The 22,149-nt window shown below is 40.3% G+C and overlaps 1 protein-coding gene and 1 long non-coding RNA gene across 3 annotated transcripts in view; one reads left to right on the forward strand and one right to left on the reverse strand.

The window, feature by feature from the left end:
• The window catches only part of NHS (NHS actin remodeling regulator), a 337,890-nt gene extending 316,315 nt beyond the window's left edge, over positions 1-21,575 (forward strand). Inside the window, exons 4-9 of the mRNA XM_026480243.4 lie at positions 5,080-5,142; positions 7,126-7,318; positions 9,963-10,094; positions 11,030-14,011; positions 14,315-14,441; positions 17,411-21,575. Of these exons, the coding sequence (XP_026336028.2) occupies positions 5,080-5,142; positions 7,126-7,318; positions 9,963-10,094; positions 11,030-14,011; positions 14,315-14,441; positions 17,411-18,041 (4,128 nt within the window). The 3' untranslated portion in view covers positions 18,042-21,575. The remainder of the gene's footprint in view (positions 1-5,079; positions 5,143-7,125; positions 7,319-9,962; positions 10,095-11,029; positions 14,012-14,314; positions 14,442-17,410) is intronic.
• Positions 1-22,149, reverse strand: part of LOC113242263 (uncharacterized) — a 92,441-nt gene that overhangs the window by 69,502 nt on the left and 790 nt on the right. For both annotated transcript variants that reach the window (XR_007188401.2, XR_003311845.4), the window contains exon 2: positions 19,151-19,204. This is a non-coding gene — a long non-coding RNA (uncharacterized LOC113242263). The remainder of the gene's footprint in view (positions 1-19,150; positions 19,205-22,149) is intronic.

The following is a 22,149-nucleotide window of genomic DNA, read 5'->3' on the forward strand; positions in this document are numbered from 1 at the left end:
CTTTTACAAATAAAGTTGCTATAAATATTTTTGTGCAAGGCTTTTTGTGAACATACTCATTCTTCTTACCTCCATATACCTAAGAGGGAATTACAGGGGAGACATATGTTTTGGTTTGTTAGATACTAACAGTCTCTGAAGTAGCTATACCATTTTATACTCACCCAATCAATTTATGAGAGTTCTAGCTGCTCTTCATCTTTGCCAACACTTGTTATTATTGATCTTTTTAATTTTAGTCCCTCTAGTATATAGCAGTATGTGACTATGGTTTTCATTTGAATTTTCCTGATGAGAAATGATGTTGAGGGCCTTTGCATATGCTTATTGGCCTTTTGTATATTTCCTTTCGCCAAGTGCTTCTCAGAACTGAGGAAGTGGTGGTGGCAATATCTGTCTGGGAAGAGAAATAAAGGTATGATTTGGAAAAGCAGACTTATCAATGATAAGGCCGTTTTTCCCAGTCCTGAATATTTATGCATTTTGGTGTTTTAAATGGATAGTAATGTATAAAGTGGTTAAAAGAAGAACTTAGTAGGCACTTGTTCCCAAATATCTCCCTCCTGGCCTATAACCACTCTCCACAATTCTGCCTCAGAGATGTGTTCCTTTGAGCTTCTCACTAGGAGTTCTCAGCGCATTAATGTTAATGCATCTGTGGGCTTCTGTCAAGTCTCACAGCCGGTTGGGAATGCAGCATGAAGGGTTTGGGCACTTGGGGGTGCTGCGTCCAGGCCCTCTGGTGAAGCATGCAGGCCCTGGCTGCCTGGGAGCGAGTGGTGAAAAAGGAAACACCAGGAAAGGGAAGACAGGCTTAGGAGAGAGAAACACAGGATGCACCCTAAACTTTTACTTACTTCATTCTGTTTGCCCAGTTATTCACTTTGGTAAATGTTGGAGTTGAGGAGAGAGGAAAGGGAGAAGCACAGTATGAGTCAGAAATGATGTTATTAAACATGTTTGGAAGAGCACAATGCCAGCCAATAGGAGACTCTGGGACAGTGTCATGGAATGAAAGTGCTATGTAATTGCAGCAGGAAAAGTGCTACGTGAAGAAGGTATTGCCAGATTCCTTTAAGCCTTCCGGAAAGATCAAGGCACTTCATGTCTATGTGCAACACATTCACACACTCCAGTAAAGAAAAATCTGAGGCAGACAAGGTCCCCTCCATCTCCCAGATAGGCCATAACCTGTGCAGAAAAGCAGGGACCTGGTCTAAGGACAAATAAGCCCCAGGGTAGAATGAAAATAAGGTCCCAGATCACCTGACTAGGAACCCACGTGGCTTGCAGTGGACAGCTTCACTCTAAGGTTTTATTCCTATATTCAAGCGTACCACAGCATCCACCCTCTAGTGAATATTTCTCATGTTTAAGATAGCATGATAGTAATGAATCAGCTCTGAAAGTCAGCTGCTATAAATGCCATGTGTTATCAGTTAGATCACACACTAAAGCCAAATTTTCAAAACATTTCCTGCTGAAATACCCACAACATTTTAACAGATGTCTTTTGGAGAGTCTAAAAGCAAAATAAGCTCCCATCAGCATATAAAATAAAACCCAAAAGAAAGTAAAATGTGGAGGGATTATATTTTTCTTTTGGCAATAAGAGAAAGGTTGGGGAAAATCTTGAGATGTTTGGAGAAATGCTTTTTCATAGCCACAAAAGTGAAGAAATTAATGTCTGTTATTTCTTGTTCTGAACACTGACCGTTAAGTATGTAACTCTAACTTTCATTGAAGCAGTTTCATGGGCAGGTAGGGAAAGGAACTGAGAGTGTAAATTATGGGCCAGGAGGGACAGAAATGGGGTGAAAGCATCAAAGAAGCATCTTTTGTCAGGGACAGGATGGGCAAGACCAGTGATGGCTGACTCTAAAATGGTGCATCTTGGAGTCTAAGGCCTCTCAAAATCAGTGGTAGGAGGGCCAGAATGGGAGCCTGGAAAAGGAAAGAGAAATTCCTACGTGTGTGTTTTTCTCCAACATTTTATTATGAAAAAATCTGAAAGTACAGAAAAGTCAAAAGAACCATAGTGATGAGAGAGAGATCATTTTTCATTTGACAGTTTGTTTCCATGGGGGCTGATTTTGACCTTCAAAGAAATACTCTTGAATGAATTAATGAGTGGTCTAAGAGGCTTCCTACACACTTATTCTGGGGAAGCCAAGACCATTCACTGCCACCCCTGCATGGAGTGGTAATTCCAAAAGCAGGACGGCCTACGGGTCTGCCCCTGTTTTACCTATTGTTTTGGACACTCCTTGCTCATGCTGTCTTGTCTCCTCCTTGCCTTGTTATCTTTGACTTTGTGCTGGCTGTTGTACTGAAAAATTATATGTGGAGATAATTTGATATTGTTTTTTGGAGAGGATTTTTGTTTGCTTATGCCAGGCACATGGGGGTGCTAGCTAGCAGTACAACACATTTTACTTAAGCATTACCAAGGCAGTATGAATAACTTACGAACAAAAAATGGTTTCTGCCCTTACAAGTCTTACTAAGAATAAACAAAAGGATTCATTTAGATAGAGTCCTTAAAGGATAATTTAATTCGTACAAGTCTGATCAGCATGCAGCTTTTCCTCACCTTATCCATGTGCACTGGTTAAGGAGTCGCATGCTGGGCCACACAGAGATGCCCTGAGGTAGCAGTTCTCTTTCAGTTTTATTTCTTAGGTAAGTTTAGAAAAAAATTCTATGAACTGATTATTGCATTCAACACATAAAAGTCTAATCAGAAATAATCAGAACTATTTTACTTCCTTTGACCAAACACCCAGGAAAGAAAATGTTTTAAAACACTACACTTAAGCAGTTACTAATTCCATGGCAGAAATAAAACCAAAGTCCATTTCAATATTATAAGCTTAACTACTCTAAATCAACAGATCATCTATAGGAGCTCGGGTGCTTTTATCATGGTGGTAGAACCAAAGAACAAAGTCCTTCCACACACAAGCTCCAGAGTACCTAGTTTCAGCCCTCACAAGCTGGAGGTTGGGGCTCCTATCAAAATAGTGGAGAGGAGGATTAGCTGAGAAGGAATCTTCAGTGGAGTGTAATCTACAGAGACCTTGACTTAATGATGGTGACCAAAACAGAACAGTCTGAGCTCTCTCTGGACCTACCGTCCTTGGTCATTTCCAAATGTTACCTCGTGCGTATTTAATGGTATTGGGGGGGGGGGGGTTCTCAAACTGATGAAAACTAAAAACCACTCCTCATCCCTCACTTGTGGAAAAAATACTCAATAGGGAGCTGACTTAGAAGATTAAAGACAAACTACCAAAATTAATATATTAATATCATTAATATGTTTTATGCCCTGTAGTTTTCTACTGTGTAATTTTTTAAATCCTTCATGAGACACCAGAGCCTTCGGTTTCTTGGAAACAGGTTCCTTTACCATATAGGCTTTGCTTTCAGGCTCCCCTTCTCCTACTTCATGAGTTTGCTCTCTACTTTGCATACCCTGGGGTCTTACTTGAGACCTGCACATCACCATCTGTGACTGATTCTTAGGAGAGAGCCAGGTTAATGTCTGAACTCAGGGCACATACAGCCCATCTGTCAAAAATTATCATTTTCAGTGAGGGAGACACAGACCCTACAAAATCATTTGTCTTAAATAACATCTAAATCAAAGTTAACTGGGCCTGAGGAGATGGCATTTGCTTTGCTTAAAAATTAATGAGCAATACTGTCACTTAAACTTTAGAAACTTAGAATAGAATTAGACCTTAGTGTTCCACCTCCAAAACAGATGTCTGCCATAGGCTTACGAATAATTAGAACTGGAATACATTAACACTGAGCCTCTGATGGAACCAAACATTGCTTGTGGTTTCCTCTATTCGTTTTCACCTACTTGCACCAAGATGATCAGTACCCTTGGATTCTGTGGTGTCTGTTTCCTCTTGATATCTGGAGCACAAACCTTACTTTTTTGGGGTTTCCCATCACTGTTAAAACACACAGGGCTTATATCATTCAAGTGTACCAATAATTTGTTGAGCTCCTACAATGAGGAGGCATTTTGCCGCATCATGGAAGACTGAAAAGAAAATCAAATATGGCTCCTGACCCCTAAGAACTCATAATCTAATAGAAGAAAGACACATCCAAGAAGAATTCAGGTTACGTTAAAGCAATGCTAAATGGAAAGTGCTATACAGGCCTAACTGAATCCAAAGCTGACGTGGTTTAGAGTTTAAGACAGTTTCAATGTCCTTCTCAGTAGATCTTGAAAAGGGGATTCTAGTTACCTGATTATTCTCCAAACAGGACCGGCTACATCATTTGTGGGGCCCGGTACAAAATGAAGATGCAGGGCCCCTTACTCAAAACTTAAGCATGGTGTCCTTCTGGGGAAGGGCCTTGTCACATGCCCTTGAACCCAGCCCTGTCTTCAAATACAGTCTATGAATATGAGGTAGAGGCAAATTTTAAGTAGCCTGGATGAAGAAAGTACACACAGGAAATTTTCTTCCAAGTAGTTCACAGGAAAATAAACTCACTCTAAGGAAAGAAAAGAATTCAGTCTTGCCCAAATTAACAAAAGGGACTGGGATCTAAAGGAAAGTTACCATTTGCAAAGTCAATGTCACAGATATGGCACAGCTACAAGGAAAGGGTAATAATAATAGCAGTAGCAGGGGTAGTAGCTGACAAACGTACAGAGCTTATTAAGTGCCACCATTCTTCAGTCTATTCTATCGACTTACTCATTTAATCCTCAAAACAGCCCTGGAGGGTAGATAGATGCTATTATTTCCCTATCTTACAGATGAGGAAACTGACCTTAGAAAGGTTGAGTAATTGTCCCAGGTCACACAGCAAATAAATGGTAGTAGCACCAGGATTTGATCTCAGACAGTCTAGCTCCAAAGTCTGTGCTCTCAGCCACTATTTATGCTGTTTCTCATAAAATAAGGACATATACGGAGGGAAGGAAGGGAGGGAGTCATCCCAGTATATTCATTCATTAATATTTTAGATTTGGCTTAACCAGGGTGTACTGTGTGTTGTGTGCATGTTTTTAATTTTTCCTTTTTTTGCATTTCATGTCCATAGTTTAACAGCACCCGTTCGCCCTCCCCCACTGAGTGTTGCCACATGACCCCATGGAGTAGAAAGGTACTGGTTCTGAGAACATTCCATCACAGCCCTATCCTATTCTCTCCAGACACTTCCTTCTCTCTTTTAACTATGGCAAACTCTGTTGTTTCTAACTAACAGGTATTCTTTTAAATCCACTTCAAGAGTAATATTTTCCTAACCTGAATTAAATAAAATTTAGACAGCCATGTCATTGGCTTTCTTTCCCACTTACTTTCCCCCCCTCAATTGCAATTAAGGCTCTGTTCAAGATGGGCATCACCTAATGCCACTCCTGGACCTTATAGTTCAAAGGAAAGAAATTTCAACTTGCCCTGTATTTATCAGAACTGTGAAGGTTCAGCTTCTCAAATCAAAAAAGAGAACAGGACAAAAAGATTCTCTGCCAGCCAGTTGTCCCTGTCGCCATTAAATAAAACATGCTTTTGGCTGCTGGTCAGAGCCTGTAGTCAGGTCACTATTCTTTCTTTGTTTCCCAGTCCATTGTTATTCAAGGAAGGAATCGCCTACTAAAATGTGGCCTCTGGTGGTGGGGGTTTCTCTCCAGCTCTTGCTCTTTCTCCCTCTTTTTCTGTCTCTCTTTTTGCATGCACCAAACTTTTTTTTTCTTTTTGGAAGTTACCTAGGAAACAAAGTCTTTTGTGCTCCAACTTTATTTGAGCTATTCGCTTCGCTGGGAATCTGCACAAAAGCTGAAGAGAGAAAGAAGTTTGCAATGTTTTACTAAAATGTTCACGGCGAACACATTTTTCTGAAGGGGGGTAATCATATCCTGTTGGGTGTGTTGGGGGGCTTTGCAGATACCTCTGAAAAGGTAAGCAAATGCTGGGGGGTTAACTTAAACAAGTGGCTCTGGAATCTTCTCTTTAAGAGGACCTGAGAACAGTTTGACAGTATGTAAAATCCTGAGTCAGCAGGACATGATGCTTCCAAATGTGAGGATGAGAATTTTTTTTCATGACTTTTAGACAGAATATTATTAAAATTTAGCTGGAATAAGAGGGAAAAATATTAACTTCATACAAACACTCACCCTCCTCCAAATTATGGAAAGAAAGAAAACTAGGGTCAGTGATGAAGACTGGGTCTTTTAATAATCTGGTTCAGAAGCCCAACCCCTAAATCAAAATTGGAATGGAGCCTTTTTAATAATCTGAGTTAGGAACCCAGCCCTGAAATAAAAGGTAGATAATATTAATATCTATCAAGGGCTTGGATGGAGAATTTTCAAATGTCATGCAGAAGTCAAGGCCTCTAACTCCACAGCCAGAAGAAAAGCTTCCCACTTGCAACAGCTGAAAGAAACTAAGACCCTTTACTCTTCCAAATTTGAAAAAGAAATCCGCTTGAATCTTTCTCCCCATTAACTGCTTTGGTATTTTCCACTATAATAAGTGGAGGAGGGGGGCTGCTTTTCCATGTACACACAGTATTGATGAAACTGCATTTTTGAAATGTTATTCACAAATGCCATAGTCCTGCAGTAAAATTAACTCCTTGGCATTTAATCCTGTCTCTCAGATTAGATAGGCTTGTCCTTCAGGTGATGTGTTCTGGAATATCTCCTGACTCCAGGTTTTCTGGCACATTTTCTGAACCTTTCATAGGCATCTAAATCATCTTCTCCCTTTGATCCCAGTCATCCAGAGCTCTCACGACTTTCATTAGGAATATATAGGGAGATAGATATCCAGAATCTACCTGTCACTGGATTAGAGACTAAGATTTTTCTTCAGTTTGAAGTTGGGGGATTTATGGCCACCTTGTCTCTCCTCTTTAATTCCATTTGACCTGAAAAGCATGTTTATTAGTCCATTTTTTCTTTTGTGTCACTGGACTCTTGAAATTATAACTTTCAATTAGTCGTGCTTACTAACTATTTCTCCTAGACCTAAAAGCTTATTTCTGACCTCACTGTTCTTAACTAAACTGTGAAATTCCTTGGTATGTGTGCTTACATATAAACCATTCTGGCTAAGTCTGAATGTACTTCATTTGCAGTCCCATCCCCCGGAGGATGAAGATACAGATGTCATGTTAGGGCAGAGACCGAAAAACCCAGTACATAATATCCCCTCGACACTGGACAAGCAGACCAACTGGAGCAAAGCACTGCCTCTCCCAACACCAGAGGAGAAGATGAAACAAGATGCCCAAGTGATTTCTTCTTGCATTATTCCCATCAATGTCACTGGTACCGTTCTGTTCTTTTCTTAGGGACAGTCGGGTCACAATATTCTGTGTTTTAAATATGTTCAAAACCTGTGCTGCTGGGCGGACCAGTTAAGAATACCGCTTTGTAAACAAGCAATACCTTTTTTATCAGAATACAACCCAGAAGATGTTCAATATGCTTTTGTCAGGTTTTGAACATCCATTTGCATATGCTGTGCTGGGCCGCTTGTTATGTAAATGATGGACAGTTTCTTTTTGAAAAAAGTCACCAAATAGCTCTTTGGTCATAGCTGACTGAAATAATGGAGAAAGCGGCAGTGATTAGTCATATGATAATGATGCATGGCACAGCAAGAAAGAAAACAGCAAACCCCAGGTCTCTCAAACTGCAAGTAATGATCCTGTAGACCAACTATAAAATCTGTTTTCAGGCTTCCTTGGATGAAGGTAGGCTTGTTTAAAAGATCGTTTAGACTTCTGCATTGATTTTGGTGATTTCTGACCTAAAAATACGTGGATTCAAAGATGAAGGCTGAATTATATTCTAATCCAGCCGGCCTGGCTTACATTCCTCTCTGCTTTCCTCTTCTTGTGTACTGAGAGTTTAAATGTTAGTCTAGGTTGAAGGCAAGCCTGTCCAGGCTTTTCTTGAAAAGTTTATCCGTAGCGACTATAGATTCCAGGACAGGATCTGGTGGTAATCTTAGCTGTAACTGAAATAATGTTATAAAATGTTCTCACTTTCAAAAGACAGAAAATGATCTATCCACTGGGCTTTCTTTAAACCTAATAGTTATATTTTAATTTATTTGTATATTGAAAATCTCACAATGGCCAGGTTATTACTTTTATCCTGGTACCATGTGACTAAAGATTGCATGTCGCTTGAGATGCATTTTGGACATGGCTATTACTAATCCCACTCCGATTTCTCTCACATAAAGTGGGGAGCAAATGATAACCAGAAATCCGGGATAGATATTATGTCCTTCCTGAAAAACAGAAATTCTGGTTGATCAGCTGGTTATGAGCTAAGAGTAATTTTCCTGATGACTTTCTCAACTTGCAGGATAAATTATTCTAAGGATGCATACTTTATCTGATCTCCATAATCTAAATGGGCTGGGTTAGGTAGATGTCAAATGTATCATTTTGGCATCCTTTTAAAGTAACTTTCCCTTCTGGGAACATTTGATTATATGCAGCACCTGCTTTCTTCATAGCACTGTAAGTAAATCTTGTTTTCAAATTTAGTTCTTTGATTATGGGTCTTGTGATTCAGGAAAAGTGAAGATCTTTCCTTCTGCTTTATTTCCGGAACTCTCAGGCTAAAGCCCAGATTATATGTTGATTTCAAGAGCTTTAATGAGAAAGCTGCTAATTATGTCCATGTAACATAAAGTGTGTCTGTGTGCCATGTGTTCTGTAATTATTATGAGTAGAATGAAAGATCTTAATTTTTGGTTGGAGCTAAGAAAGGAAAATTCTGTTAGTATGAATTCTCCAATAATATTATAATTATTCATCATGTGATATCTCACAGATTTTTTCAAAGTGAGTTCTAGAAACTGTTGTCACCATGATGCTAAGCAGAACTCAAATTGCTTCATTTTATAGCTAAGCCGAGGTTTAACACGCCATCCCGCTCTATGCGTAACGATCAGGATAAATGATGAAGCAACCAGATTCCAACGCACTTTTGGCATCCTGACTTTCTAAGGCAAAGCTCACGCTGAAAAATCCACGGCACATGCCTGTGCCAGACAGGAGTGTGAGTTCCTCACCTCCTTCCTCACCATTCTAGTTTTGATTAGACTGCAAGTAGTGTATCAATAATGTGATTATGGAGAGAGAAACAAACAAGCATCAAGGTTTGGCCCCTGTATTTATAAAAGCAAACAGACACTCATTGTAAAGACTGGGAATTCCAGCTTCATTTACAGCTGATAGAGAAGGCAGATCCACTTAAGCACAGAACTGAGGACTCCCTTGTATTCCTATTTTATATTGATAAGACACTGGTGTCATACCAGAAAGTGTACAACTGAGTCAGTAGAAGAAAGTAGAAAGAGTTACATGATGATTTAAAAACAAATCTCTAGGCTACTTTCTCCTCACAGAAGAAGTGTGTGTGTGTGTGTGTGTGTGTTGTGTTGTGTTGTGTGTAGGGTTGGGGTGTAATGGGAAGAGAGAGAAAAAAAACCTCACAAAGATGCTTTAAGGAAGAAATGGGTCACGATGTGTTAGCTGAACTAATCCAGGTTAACATCTTGGCTCTGGATCTACTATGCAGAGACAGCTTCAGAGAGCCCAGAAATAGACCAGTAAATAGTAGTAACTAAAGGTTGTAAGTCCTTCAGGAGATGTTTCTGTGTGAGAGTGATTCTTTGATGTTATTTTTCTCTCCTCTTTCTTTTGATTTTCCTTCTTTGCTTGTTACTCTTGGCAGTGCAAGCTGTTGTGCAGAGCTGCATTTAGAAGTAAAGCTTAATGTACTGCAGAGTAATTTAAATAAGAGCTGAATAAGGGCTCCCTTATATTTATTCACAGGCTTAATCCAAACTCTTCCTTTACTTCCAATCAATAAATATCACTGTGTTCCAAGCAAATGAAAATTTGTTTGCCATTTCTAAAGGCTAATGAGACCTATTTGTGGGTTGCAGGAGTTGGTTTTGACAGAGAGGCTAGTATACGCTGCTCTCTTGTTCATTCACAATCCGTACTACAGCGGAGACGAAAACTGAGGAGGAGGAAAACCATCTCGGGTATCCCCAGAAGAGTCCAACAAGAAATAGGTGTAGTATAAAACTGTTAATGGTTAACATTCTGTCGGGTGTCGATTAGAAGGAGATGAAATGGAAGCCGGCCTTTTAATCGGCCTCCTTAAAAATGCTCAGTGTTGTGACTTGTAGGGGTTTTGAAATGGCATGTACTTGTTCTATGTTCAGCAAGCCGGGTGGTATTACTTTTTTAATCTCTGTTTTTGACTGAAGATTTAACCTTAGGGATTTAGGTATACATGTTCAGGTCTTATGGCTGAAATGTAATACTTTGGTAATTTTTAAGTTTTATTAAGATGGAATAAAAAGTAACAAGATTCAATGAAAGGTTATTTTTAGAAAATTATACCTTATTTGAAGAGAGATATACTTTTATGGCATTAATTATTTTAAACAGGTAAATTTTAAGCATACTCAATTAAATATTGAATATTGATAACATGTTACTTTTTATTACTCTTCTATTTTTTTCTGTTCCACGTGTTTAGGAATCTCTTCCTATGTTTTATTACTATTATTATTATTATCATTACTATAACATCTCTTTCATTACTTAAAATGAATTGTTAAGAGTTTTATTTTGCTGGGCATATATTACAAAATAAAAAAGAATAGTGGCCAAGAAGACAAAATGCACTTTAATTTTAAAAAAATAGTAGTCACTTATTGGGGCAAAGTAATTTGATAGTGAAGAGAGAGAATTCACAAAAAGATCTAAAGACATTTTCTCTTAGTATACACACACGCATGCATGTGTGTATGTAGAGACAGAGAGGCAAAGGGACAGATTCCCCAAAGCATTTTAACTTTCTCCTAATTTTATATGCTGATTTTTTTTCCTCAAAGAGAATGACCCAACATGCCACCACCCAGATTTGTGGACATCTCTCAGAATGTCTGTTAGTCTGCTGATATATGAAATATCTCACTATGCTTTCCATGTGCCCTAGATTCTGACGAATCCCCTGTGGCCAGGGAAAGGAATGTGATTGTGCACACAAATCCAGACCCTTCCAACACTGTCAACAGGAGGTCTGGAACCAGAGACTCAGAGTGCCAAACTGAAGATATTCTGATTGCTGCTCCATCCAGAAGGAGAATCAGAGCTCAAAGGGGTCAAAGCATTGCAGCTTCCCTTTCTCATTCTGCTGGCAACATCTCTGCGTTGGCAGACAAAGGCGATACCATGTTTACTACTGCAGTGAGCAGCCGTACAAGATCTCGGAGCCTTCCCCGGGAGGGCAACAGAGGTGGGGATGCTGAGCCCAAAGTTGGTGCTAAACCCTCAGCATATGAAGAGGGCGAGCCTTTCATGGGCGACCAAGAAAGAACCCCAAATGATTGCAGTGAGGCTCCCAGCAGCCCAAGTGCACAGGAACACCAGCCTGCTTTGGGCCTGGCTTGTTCTCAACATCTTCACAGCCCTCAGCACAAGTTAAACGAGAGAGGGAGGTCACGTCTGTCCCGAATGGCTGCCGACTCTGGCAGCTGTGACATCTCCTCCAACTCAGACACCTTCGGGAGCCCCATCCACTGCATCTCCACGGCTGGTGTCCTCCTCAGCAGCCACATGGACCAGAAAGATGACCACCAGTCATCCAGTGGCAACTGGAGTGGGAGCAGCTCCACATGCCCCTCACAGACCTCAGAGACAATCCCTCCTGCAGCTTCTCCTCCTCTCACTGGCTCTTCACACTGTGACTCGGAGTTGTCACTCAACACAGCCCCTCATGCTAATGAGGACGCCAATGTCTTCGTGACAGAGCAGTACAATGACCACCTGGATAAAGTGAGAGGCCACCGGGCAAACTCCTTTACCTCCACTGTGGCAGATCTGCTGGACGACCCGAACAACAGCAACACCAGTGACAGTGAGTGGAATTATCTACACCACCATCACGATGCCTCCTGCCGCCAGGATTTTAGTCCTGAGCGCCCCAAGGCAGACAGTCTGGGCTGCCCGAGCTTCACAAGCATGGCCACTTATGACAGCTTTCTGGAAAAGTCTCCATCAGACAAAGCAGACACTAGTTCTCACTTTTCGGTGGACACAGAAGGATACTATACTTCCATGCACTTTGACTGCGGTCTCAAAGGTAGTAAGAGTTATGTCTGTCACTATGCAGCCCTGGGCCCAGAGAATGGCCAGGGCATTGCGGTTCCTCCTACTCTTCCGGACTGTGCCTGGCAGGACTACTTAGACCACAGGAGGCAGGGGAGACCAAGCATCTCTTTCAGGAAACCAAAGGCAAAGCCGACCCCACCGAAACGTAGTTCATCATTGAGGAAGTCCGATGGAAATGCAGACACTTCTGAGAAGAAAGAACCAAAGATAAGCAGTGGCCAGCTCCTGCCTCACAGTTCCAGGGAAATGAAGCTGCCTCTTGATTTCTCCAACACGCCTTCTCGAATGGAAAATGCCAACCTTCCCACCAAGCAAGAATCTTCTTGGATGAACCAGAGTGAACATGGTATTAAGGAACCTCAGTTAGACACTTCAGATATTCCAGCATTCAAAGATGAAGGTGCTGAATCAACTCACTATGCAGATCTCTGGCTTCTAAATGACTTGAAAACAAATGATCCTTACAGATCTTTATCTAATTCAAGCACTGCTACGGGTACCACAGTTATTGAATGCATCAAATCTCCAGAGAGCTCTGAATCCCAAACATCCCAGTCAGAATCAAGAGCCACCACACCATCCCTTCCTTCTGTTGACAATGAGTTTAAACTGGCCTCACCAGAAAAGCTGGCTGGCTTGGCATCTCCATCAAGTGGCTACTCGAGCCAGTCTGAAACACCAACCTCCTCTTTCCCGACAGCTTTCTTTTCTGGTCCACTGTCTCCTGGAGGTAGCAAAAGAAAACCTAAAGTCCCAGAAAGGAAATCTTCACTACAGCAACCCTCTTTAAAAGATGGAGCTCTGTCACTGAGTAAAGACCTTGAACTTCCAATTATACCCCCTACCCATCTTGACCTAAGTGCTCTTCATAGTGTCTTGAACAAACCATTCCACCACCGTCACCCACTGCACGTTTTTACTCATAGTAAGCAGAACCCAGTAGGAGAAACACTGCGGTCAAATCCTCCACCGTCCCTTGCAATTACACCAACAGTCCTGAAATCTGTTAACCTTAGGTCCATCAGCAAGTCTGAAGAAGTGAAGCAAAAAGAGGGCAACAATACAGATCTCCCCTACTTAGAGGACAGCACTCTTACAATGGCTGCCCTGTCTCCAGGTAAGATTAAGCCACATGTGGCTAAGAAGTCAGTATCACGTCAGTACTCCACTGAAGACACCATAATGACCTTTTTAGACTCCTCTGCAGTTGAGATGGGACCAGATAAACTACAGTTAGAGAAAAAACGTACTTTTGATGTAAAGAATCATTGTGACCCAGAAACAACAACCTCAGCTGGTAGCAATCTTCTAGATTCAAGTGTCACAAAAGACCAGAAACATATAGAGAGTGAGCCTATTCCGGAAAACACACCAAGTAAAAATTGTGACTTTCCCACAGAAGGATTTCAGAGGGTCTCTGTTGCCCGCCCAAATGATTTGGATGGTAAAGTACTACAATATGGAGCTGGTCCAGATGGAGCCCTAGCACAGGTGCAGAAGCCATCCTCTGCAGATTGGGAGGAAGCTGCGTACCCTGAGTCTGTGGATGTGCTCACAGCTCAGTCAAACTCACCAACCAGACCCACGGACATAAGCTATCAACGTAAGCATCAACTTGGGATGAGCCGCCACCATGACAAAGTGCCTGGGAATATCAGCTGCGAAGCAGAGCTATCGACTGCAAATTCATGCCCTGAAAAATGTTTCGAGCAGGAAAATATTGCTTCAGGTATTTCAGCCAAAAGTGCCTCTGATAACAGCGGAGCAGAGGAGACCCAAGGAAGTGTGGATGAGGTTTCACTGAAAGGTCAGTTGTTGATGCCTTTGTCACAGTGGAAAGGTGTCTCGCGGCACTTCATTATGTCTTTTTCTTTCTTATGTTCCCTCTAGCACAGTGCAGCTCCCAGTGTTGGTTTCCCTCCACCTTTTTTTCACTTATTAAAACAACTGAGATAAAAGTTTTTGTTATTGAGGGACTGAGCTGCGACAGATAATCTCTTTTTTAAAAACAGCAGTAAGGTAACTGTTGTTTGTTGATGCCGCAAGCCAGTGAAACACAGCAGCATGCTTGGTAACTTCTTCCTAAAGATGCTTTTGTTCTTCATTTAAGAATCGTCACCGAGTGATGACTCCATGATTTCGCCACTTAGCGAAGACTCTCAGGCTGAAGCGGAAGGTGTGTTCGTGTCTCCAAACAAACCTCGTACAACTGAGGATTTGTTTGCAGTCATTCACAGGTGAGGCAATTAATACCAAAAGTTTTGCTTCTTTCAGTGCGTCTCATCAAATGCAAATATGGGAAAGCCTTGTGTACTTGTGATACATTCAGCAAAAAAGACAAGACAATTTTCCACATCAAACTGATAGACCTGTATTTCTGTTGGGGAATGTGAGCCTTTATATCTAGCTCGACCTCACTTGAGAGACTTCCATAAGAACTGCTAAAGCGAGAGGTATTTTCCATAGGAAAGACATCCTGGAACAAGTTTTCATTTGAAAACAATTTGTGATTAAGTAACTTAGAGTGAAAGCTCAAACTCTGCTGTAATCTCTGACTGTAATAATTTCTTGAACAACAACAACAAAATAAAGCTCACAGCTGTAATCCTCCACTAGCGGAGATGCAAGTTGATTCACTGAACAGTCAGAGCCCAAGTTTGAGACAAGACAGTGTATAAACCCACCCATTTCATAGCTCAGAACTAATCACTGCTCCTTTTTTCCCCTCTTCCTAAAATTTAAACTTCTTTAATAACATTGGCCTTCTCTAAAATTAATACTCCAAATCCCATGAACAGAGGATGTCCTCTGTGCTGTTTTTCTAGGACACTGTTGTGTCCAGGCTGCCCATTCACATTCTCTCACCTGCCTCCCCCCACCCCCCAATCAAGGGTCATGTTTGCCAAAATATATACTCCTTACAACTTGTGACTGACGAAAAGAGCAGGAACTCGCACTCGGCAGCCAAACCCATATTAGACTGAGCTATCCAGTCCTGCTGTGCCTGCTCCTTTCACAAGCGTGACTACCTTCTTCCACTAGGCCTTGGACCTACATGGGACTCCCAAGGGACACAACTTGGAAACTGCCTTTTCTACCTTATGAAGTTATACTTTTTTTAAAGATTTTATTTATTTGAGAGAGAGAGCGAGAACATGCGCGCACATATGAGCAGAGGCAGGGGCAAAGGGAGAGGGAGAAGCAAGCTCCCCACTGAGCAGAGAGCCCAACTCGGGGCTTGATCCGACCCTGGGATCATGACCTGAGTTGGAGGCAGATGGTTAACCAACTGAGCCACCCAGGCATGCCTGAAGTTATACTTTTTGAAGCAAGTTTTTTGGCAAGAAGCCTGCCATTTTTCCTGGAATTCTATTTTTATTTTTTTAGATTTATTCATTTATCTGAGAGGGAGAGCAAGGGAGAGAGCACGAGCGGAGGAAGGGGCAGAGGGAGAGGGAGAAGCAGACCCCCCGCTAAGCAGGGAACCTGACACAGGGCTCAATCCCAGGACCCTGAGATCATCCCCTGAGCCAAAGGCAGACACTTAAATGACTGAGCCACCCAGGCACCCCTGGAATTCTGCTTTTAAAAGGAACCTGCATTTTCTGTTGATGTGGTTTTCTCATAAAGAAAGAGCACAGCTCTTCAACAGCCTTTTTTTTAAAGGAGTCAATGAGAAACACCTTCTGTGTGTATATACCTTAGCAGGCACACCTCACCACTCAGTGAAGAATCGGCTTAGTTTTTCTTTGCTCTGTGTGTAGTCTAAGATCCGATTATATTTCCCCACCCCACTTTATCTTAGGACAAGTTACTAAAATGCTATAGAAGTTAAAGAGCCAAGTTCTTACCCCAAAGGACCAAATGTTAGTATCTGGAATAGTGGACAGAACGTAGTAGTTGGAGTCAGAAACATCTGGAATTGAATCTCAGTGCTGCCACTTCTTATTCGTCTTGTCAGTTAAAACCTCTCTACCTGTTCCTTGTTAGTGGAGATACCTGTAGCTCACATACTCAATTTTGATGCTAAAATAACATTTTAGTGTCTAGAATATGGTAATGCTAAAAGCAAATGTCAGTTTGAAATTCCTACTGTACTGGAGTGCCAGATACTGGCATATGCGAGATAATAACCACAAAGGTTTCAGTGAACCCAAATGAGGCTGGTCTCCAACTGCAAAGCTGACATTTTCTCTACCCTATAGATTTTTAGGTTGGTGAAAGAGCATGTTGCCAATATTTATCAACATACTGAATCATGCTGAAGATTCACTAAGTTTACATCTATTCACTTTTCAAAAGAAATAACATGATGATGGATGCCTATGTTACTTGGTAGACTTACAGAGCTTGCTAATTTTAGATTTGCATTTGTGTAGGATTTATTTATGTGCAGCACAGTGACAATGACCTCTTTTTTTTGTGGATAACACTTGATTTTTTTTTGACCTTGTTTTCTTGAGAGTTTACAGTATATAGAGATTTAAGAGTTCTAGAGGTAGTCTATGTTTTTAGCTTCTCACAGAAAGTTGGCTTACTGACTGATACAATGATGTTACCAAGCAGCTATAGCAAATTGTCTTTATAGCCAAAAATGGATTGATTTACTTAAAAAGCCACATAAGAAATTTTTTTATATGGAGAAATTTAAAAAGTTGACAGAATAGTATAATGTACCTCCCCCGACACACATATTCATCACCCGAGCCTTTCCACCATCAACCTACGGCTAATCCATCCCATCCACACCTCTATCCACTTTGCTCTTCTGATATTCACTGGAAGCCACCCCCACACATTAGAGCATTTTATCTGTAATGCCGAGACAGATTTAATAAAAGAAAGCTACAGTCCTTCACTGCCTACACTCTAACCGGAAGTCAGACAGCAATATTTTCTCATACTCTTGTAAAACATCCTAATAAGTCCTCCTCTAGAAGCTCTAGCTAACACATTAGTCATTATGTGAGATGGTCATTTACAGAACCTAATTTACATCCACTGGTTATTGGAGAATTTCCCTCAGGCTGTGAGTGCTATAAGGGCGAGGAATGTATCTCACTCCTTACCTCTAATGTTGTAATGTTTCCTATCTGATCAGGTAGGGTACACCAAAGTGCTCCTTAAGGACAATGCATGAATGTGACTTAACCCTTTTAGTTTCATAAAAATGTATATAGACTGAGACTTTTCCTTTTCTTGAAAGGTCCAAGAGGAAAGTACTTGGAAGAAAAGACTCTGGGGATATGTCTACTCGAAGCAAATTGAGGGCTTCTCTTGGCGGCGGCAGCAGCAGCAGCAGCAGCAGCAGCAGCAGCAGCGCTGGTTCTGTCACTCTGCCCAACAGCAACGTGACCACCCCAAACAGCCAGAGGTCTCCTGGCCTCATCTACCGAAACGCCAAAAAGTCCAACACATCGAATGAAGAGTTTAAGCTGTTACTCCTCAAGAAAGGAAGTCGCTCGGATTCTAGTTACCGCATGTCTGCTACTGAGATCCTGAAGAGTCCCATCCTGCCCAAACCTCCTGGAGAGCTCACATCTGAGTCCCCACAAAGCACCCATGAGGCCCACCAGGGGGCATCTGGGGCCGAGGCATTGTCCCCACTCTCTCCATGCTCCCCAAGAGTTAATGCAGAAGGGTTTTCCTCAAAGAACTTTGCCACCTCAGCATCGGCAAGGGTTGGACGTTCCCGAGCTCCCCCTGCAGCCAGCAGCAGTCGCTACAGCGTCCGCTGCAGGCTGTACAATGCGCCCATGCAGGCCATCTCTGAGGGTGAGACAGAAAATTCTGACGGGAGCCCACATGACGACCGATCCTCCCAGAGCTCAACATAGGTGGCCCGGGTCAGGCTGGCTGTCAAAGGTCAAAACCCTTAGTCATAAGAGGATGTAGGAACAGAACAGAGGACTGGGGAGAAGTCAGCACACCATGGGCATGGGGTAACACTGCTCACCAATGAATTCCTAAATATTTGCTGGGGAAATGGAAGATGGTATTTCTTGGTTATTTTCCACATTTTTAAGTAGCTGCACTGTCTTTCATATTTTTCTTTAGCTTAGTTTGATTTACCCAATCTCATTCCTTTTGATAATATAGAATTTGAAAACGTCTGCTTTTCATGAAACCTAGAAAAAGTTTTCCCAGAGCTGCCTATTCAGAAAACAAAGCCCTCACTGTCATAATTCTTAAGAAGATGAAATTACTCTGGAGGTTTGGTATTTTTTTACATTAAAATGAGCTAAAGAAAAATTCAGAAGAAAGAACTACACACATGTAAATACCATATTTTTGATAAAAATGTGTAAATAGATTTATCAGTGACGAGTGGACATGTGGCCGATTATCTACCACACACCAACTGTTTATAGAACACAACAAATAAAGTGTAATAATTGTATTCTGTGAATACCATTTTCATATAAATACCATATTTAAATGTCCACCAATATGATTTTCTGAGTGATAAACTTCAATTATGAATCTTAAACTGGTGAAATAAAGAAAATCTTGAGGTCATATACTGAAATGTGATTAATTTAAAATAATGAATTCAGACCTAACCATTTTTGTGACAAATTCAGCACCAAACAAGTGAATAGTAACACATGGCTATGATTTGCCATGTGGTAATTTGGACAGAATGAAAAGCATGCTTTTGATTTTTTTTAATCAATGAGAAAAATCATCATTCTCAACACAAAGCCCTGAAGAACAACATTTGACAGTGTCTTTTAATTTTTCAGTGGATTGCTTTAAAGAGAATGAATAGGGAAAACAATAGTTAATTTTAGGTTATGTTTTATATTAGGCTACTGGGGACATAAACAGTCATAATCTAATGACTATAAACTCCTTAAACAGTTTAGCAATTAGCTCCAGTTTCTTTAACTAACAAAAATAAAACATAAGCATGCCACAGAGCTATTGATTTATCAGTAAGTACCTGTAATGAGTTTTCAGTGAAGCTTTCTCTCTGTGCTGATGAGATTCGTGCTACCTAAAAAGTAACAGAAATGACACTGTGAACAGTATAGTTGGGAAATAGGTATGTGTATATGCATTATTTATATTCACTGTTAAACTGGGAATGGGGAACAGCTCTGGTTCACAATGCTACATACAAATGAGTTTTTGTCTGATTTTACTATATCTGCTTGGTGGCAAAAGGGGAGGGTGGTGGGTGGGAAAGGAAATGTCAGGGCAAGTGCTCTGATAAAATGAAGGCAGGGAAACAAGCTGAATTACTTGAAATTACTTGAATTTTCTTGTCTTAAAACTGAAAAAAAAAGTAGTTACAAGTTGAAATCTGTAAATGGTTCTTACACCTCTGATTTTAACGTGAACTGATACTAATGTTTGAAATATGTCAGAAATATAAGCAGCTATGTACTTAGAATATGTTTTGAATGGGACAAGGTAAAAGTAGAGAGAACTAAGAAGGGATATGGCCTATAAAAGAATAGAATGTGATTAGAATGATAGAACAGACCAGAGTTAACAAGAAATTGATAAGCAGCTGGCTTCAAGTTTATGCAAGTGGTATTTGGGAAAGTAGGATGTGTGAAAGGGGGTTTGTGGCTTTTGTTTAATTCATACAATATGAAGGAGAAAGCCTGGTCTAGGAGGATGCTGTCTTTCAATAGAAACACTTTCTAAGATGTTATAATTGAGAATTAGAGAATCTGATTGCTGTTGGTTTTTTGTTTGTTTGTAAAGAAAAAAAATGTCTGTCTTCTCCTACTATTTGTTTTCACTGTCAAATTGTATTTCTTAATTTCTTGTCATCCTTGTACGTAAAGTGGGTGCTGGGGGTGGCGGGGTAGAGGAGGGAGAATGTGTGTGTGTGTGGATGTGGGTGTGTGTGGATGGGTGCTTGCGCTGGGATAGATAAGCTACCTGGTAAAGGGTACATTTGAACATTTACAAAGTGTTATACTTTTTATTAAAAGAAAAATGTCTGGGGGTTTGAAAAAAATGGACCATCATTTCTCATTGGAACCCATTAGTCAAGAAAACCAGCATGGTTTGACACAAACATGGGAACATGAATAACTTTTTCTCATGCTTTGAAAAGTACACTTGGCAAAATTTTAAAAACAAAGTTTTTAGACAAATGCGATAAGAAACCATCATTTCCAGTCACAATAGGTGATCTTTTATAATTTTCATAAAAGCAGTTCGTTTGCAGTATGGCTTTTGTGTAGTTAGGGGTTTTTTAAGCGTAAAGAAAGGTATGTGGGCTTTAAATGTGATTCTAAATCTTAAATAGGAAACACATGAATTGGCTTTAATAAATATGTCACCTTTTTATTATTGACATCAATTTAAGTAATGGTACCATATATTTTTTAAAATACATACTGACTTGAATTGTGAGGCAATAAGATTACTTCTATATGTAATGATCACAGAACTAACCCTTATAATATAGTTTTACTTATTTTGTTTACTCTAAAAATCTATAGCAGAGTCTCTCTATTTTATATTTCATAGATTTAAAAAAAACCCAAATAATGATGGATTTTAAATTCACTGTGTTAAGAGTATTGAGTAACAAACTGAGTAAAAAAAAAAAAGTAAGGAATTCCTTAGTAATCTGGAATATTCTACATGGCTTTATTACATAGCATATAAAACCAAGAATTAGAGGGCTGTCTTCAACATCACTGCCGTTTTGAAGCAGGGTACACACATTAGGTATCGTGAAAAACATCAATCCAAACTTTTCTTCTGTTGTTTGCACTGATGCTAATTTTTTGTTCTTTTATGTTTATACAACATGTCTATGTTGTGTGGGGGGAAATTTTTTTCCTTACTTTTTTGTTTTTTCGTGTTTTGGGGGGTTTTTGTTTTGTTTTTGGTTTTGTTGTTTTTTTCATTTTTTGGCTAAGTAGAGGACGTGGACTAGTTGTAGCAAACGAAACACACTGTTTGCTCTTGCCAAAGGTCAGTGATTGAGTACATTTGCTGCAGTGATGGCAGACTTAGAGAACTAGATCATAACAAAGATTTAAAACTATAAAGAAGGTTACAGTGTAACTATTTTGGTACTAGAACCAGTTCATGCTGGCCAAAAAGACAATGGTTTATGGACTTGCATCCATTTTGTATTTTTGTAATATTTGTAAATATGAACTTTTTAAATTGTTGCAGAAATGGTTTCTTTTGTAAGATGTTTTCAACGTTTACATTCAATTCAAGCCTTTGTATATTTTAGAGCTGTGCAACACTTTAAGTCTTGTATTTATTTTTAGTAAAAATGGTGACAGTTTCATTGTGAACCCCTCTCAAAAAAATGTACCAGAAAAGTTTGATTACCTAGAAAGTGTGTATAGAAGCTGCAAATAAACGTGACTGCAATTAAACAACCAGTTTCTCTTGGATTATGTAATTGCATTCTTGGGGTTTCACAAAGGGCAAGTGTTTTATAGGTAAGTGGACACAAAGGAAGGGAACTGCTATAGCAAAAGTATGAGGAAAAAAGTACTGTATAATGAGCTCTAATCTCACTTTGGGCTTTTTTAAAAAGTAATCTCAACACCCAACGTGGGGTACCAACTCACAACCCCGAGATCACACATGCTCTACTGACTGAGCCAGCCAGGCGCCTCTCTAATCTCGTTTTGTATTTGAGAAGAGAAGGAATAAATTTCCAATACCTACTATACTTTCCTTGTAGCTCCTCTGTGAGCCAGGAAAAAATTTATGGCTTTACTTTAAAATACTCACCTGCTTTGCTTCTGATAATTACTCAGGCTGTGCCTCCTTCTGAAGATGGGCAGCCTCGATATACATATGACAATATGCCACCACATAATGTCACGTACCCTTTATTACACAGCAAATGTGTGTGCCAGATAGTGTTCTAAGTGCTTTGCTTACTCAAACTCAAGTACTCCCAACATTGTGCCCATTTTACAGATGGGGAAACGCAAGCATAAA

The sequence above is a fragment of the Ursus arctos genome, chromosome X (genome assembly GCF_023065955.2).
Source record: "Ursus arctos isolate Adak ecotype North America chromosome X, UrsArc2.0, whole genome shotgun sequence".
In the NCBI taxonomy this organism is placed as follows: Eukaryota; Metazoa; Chordata; class Mammalia; order Carnivora; family Ursidae; genus Ursus; species Ursus arctos.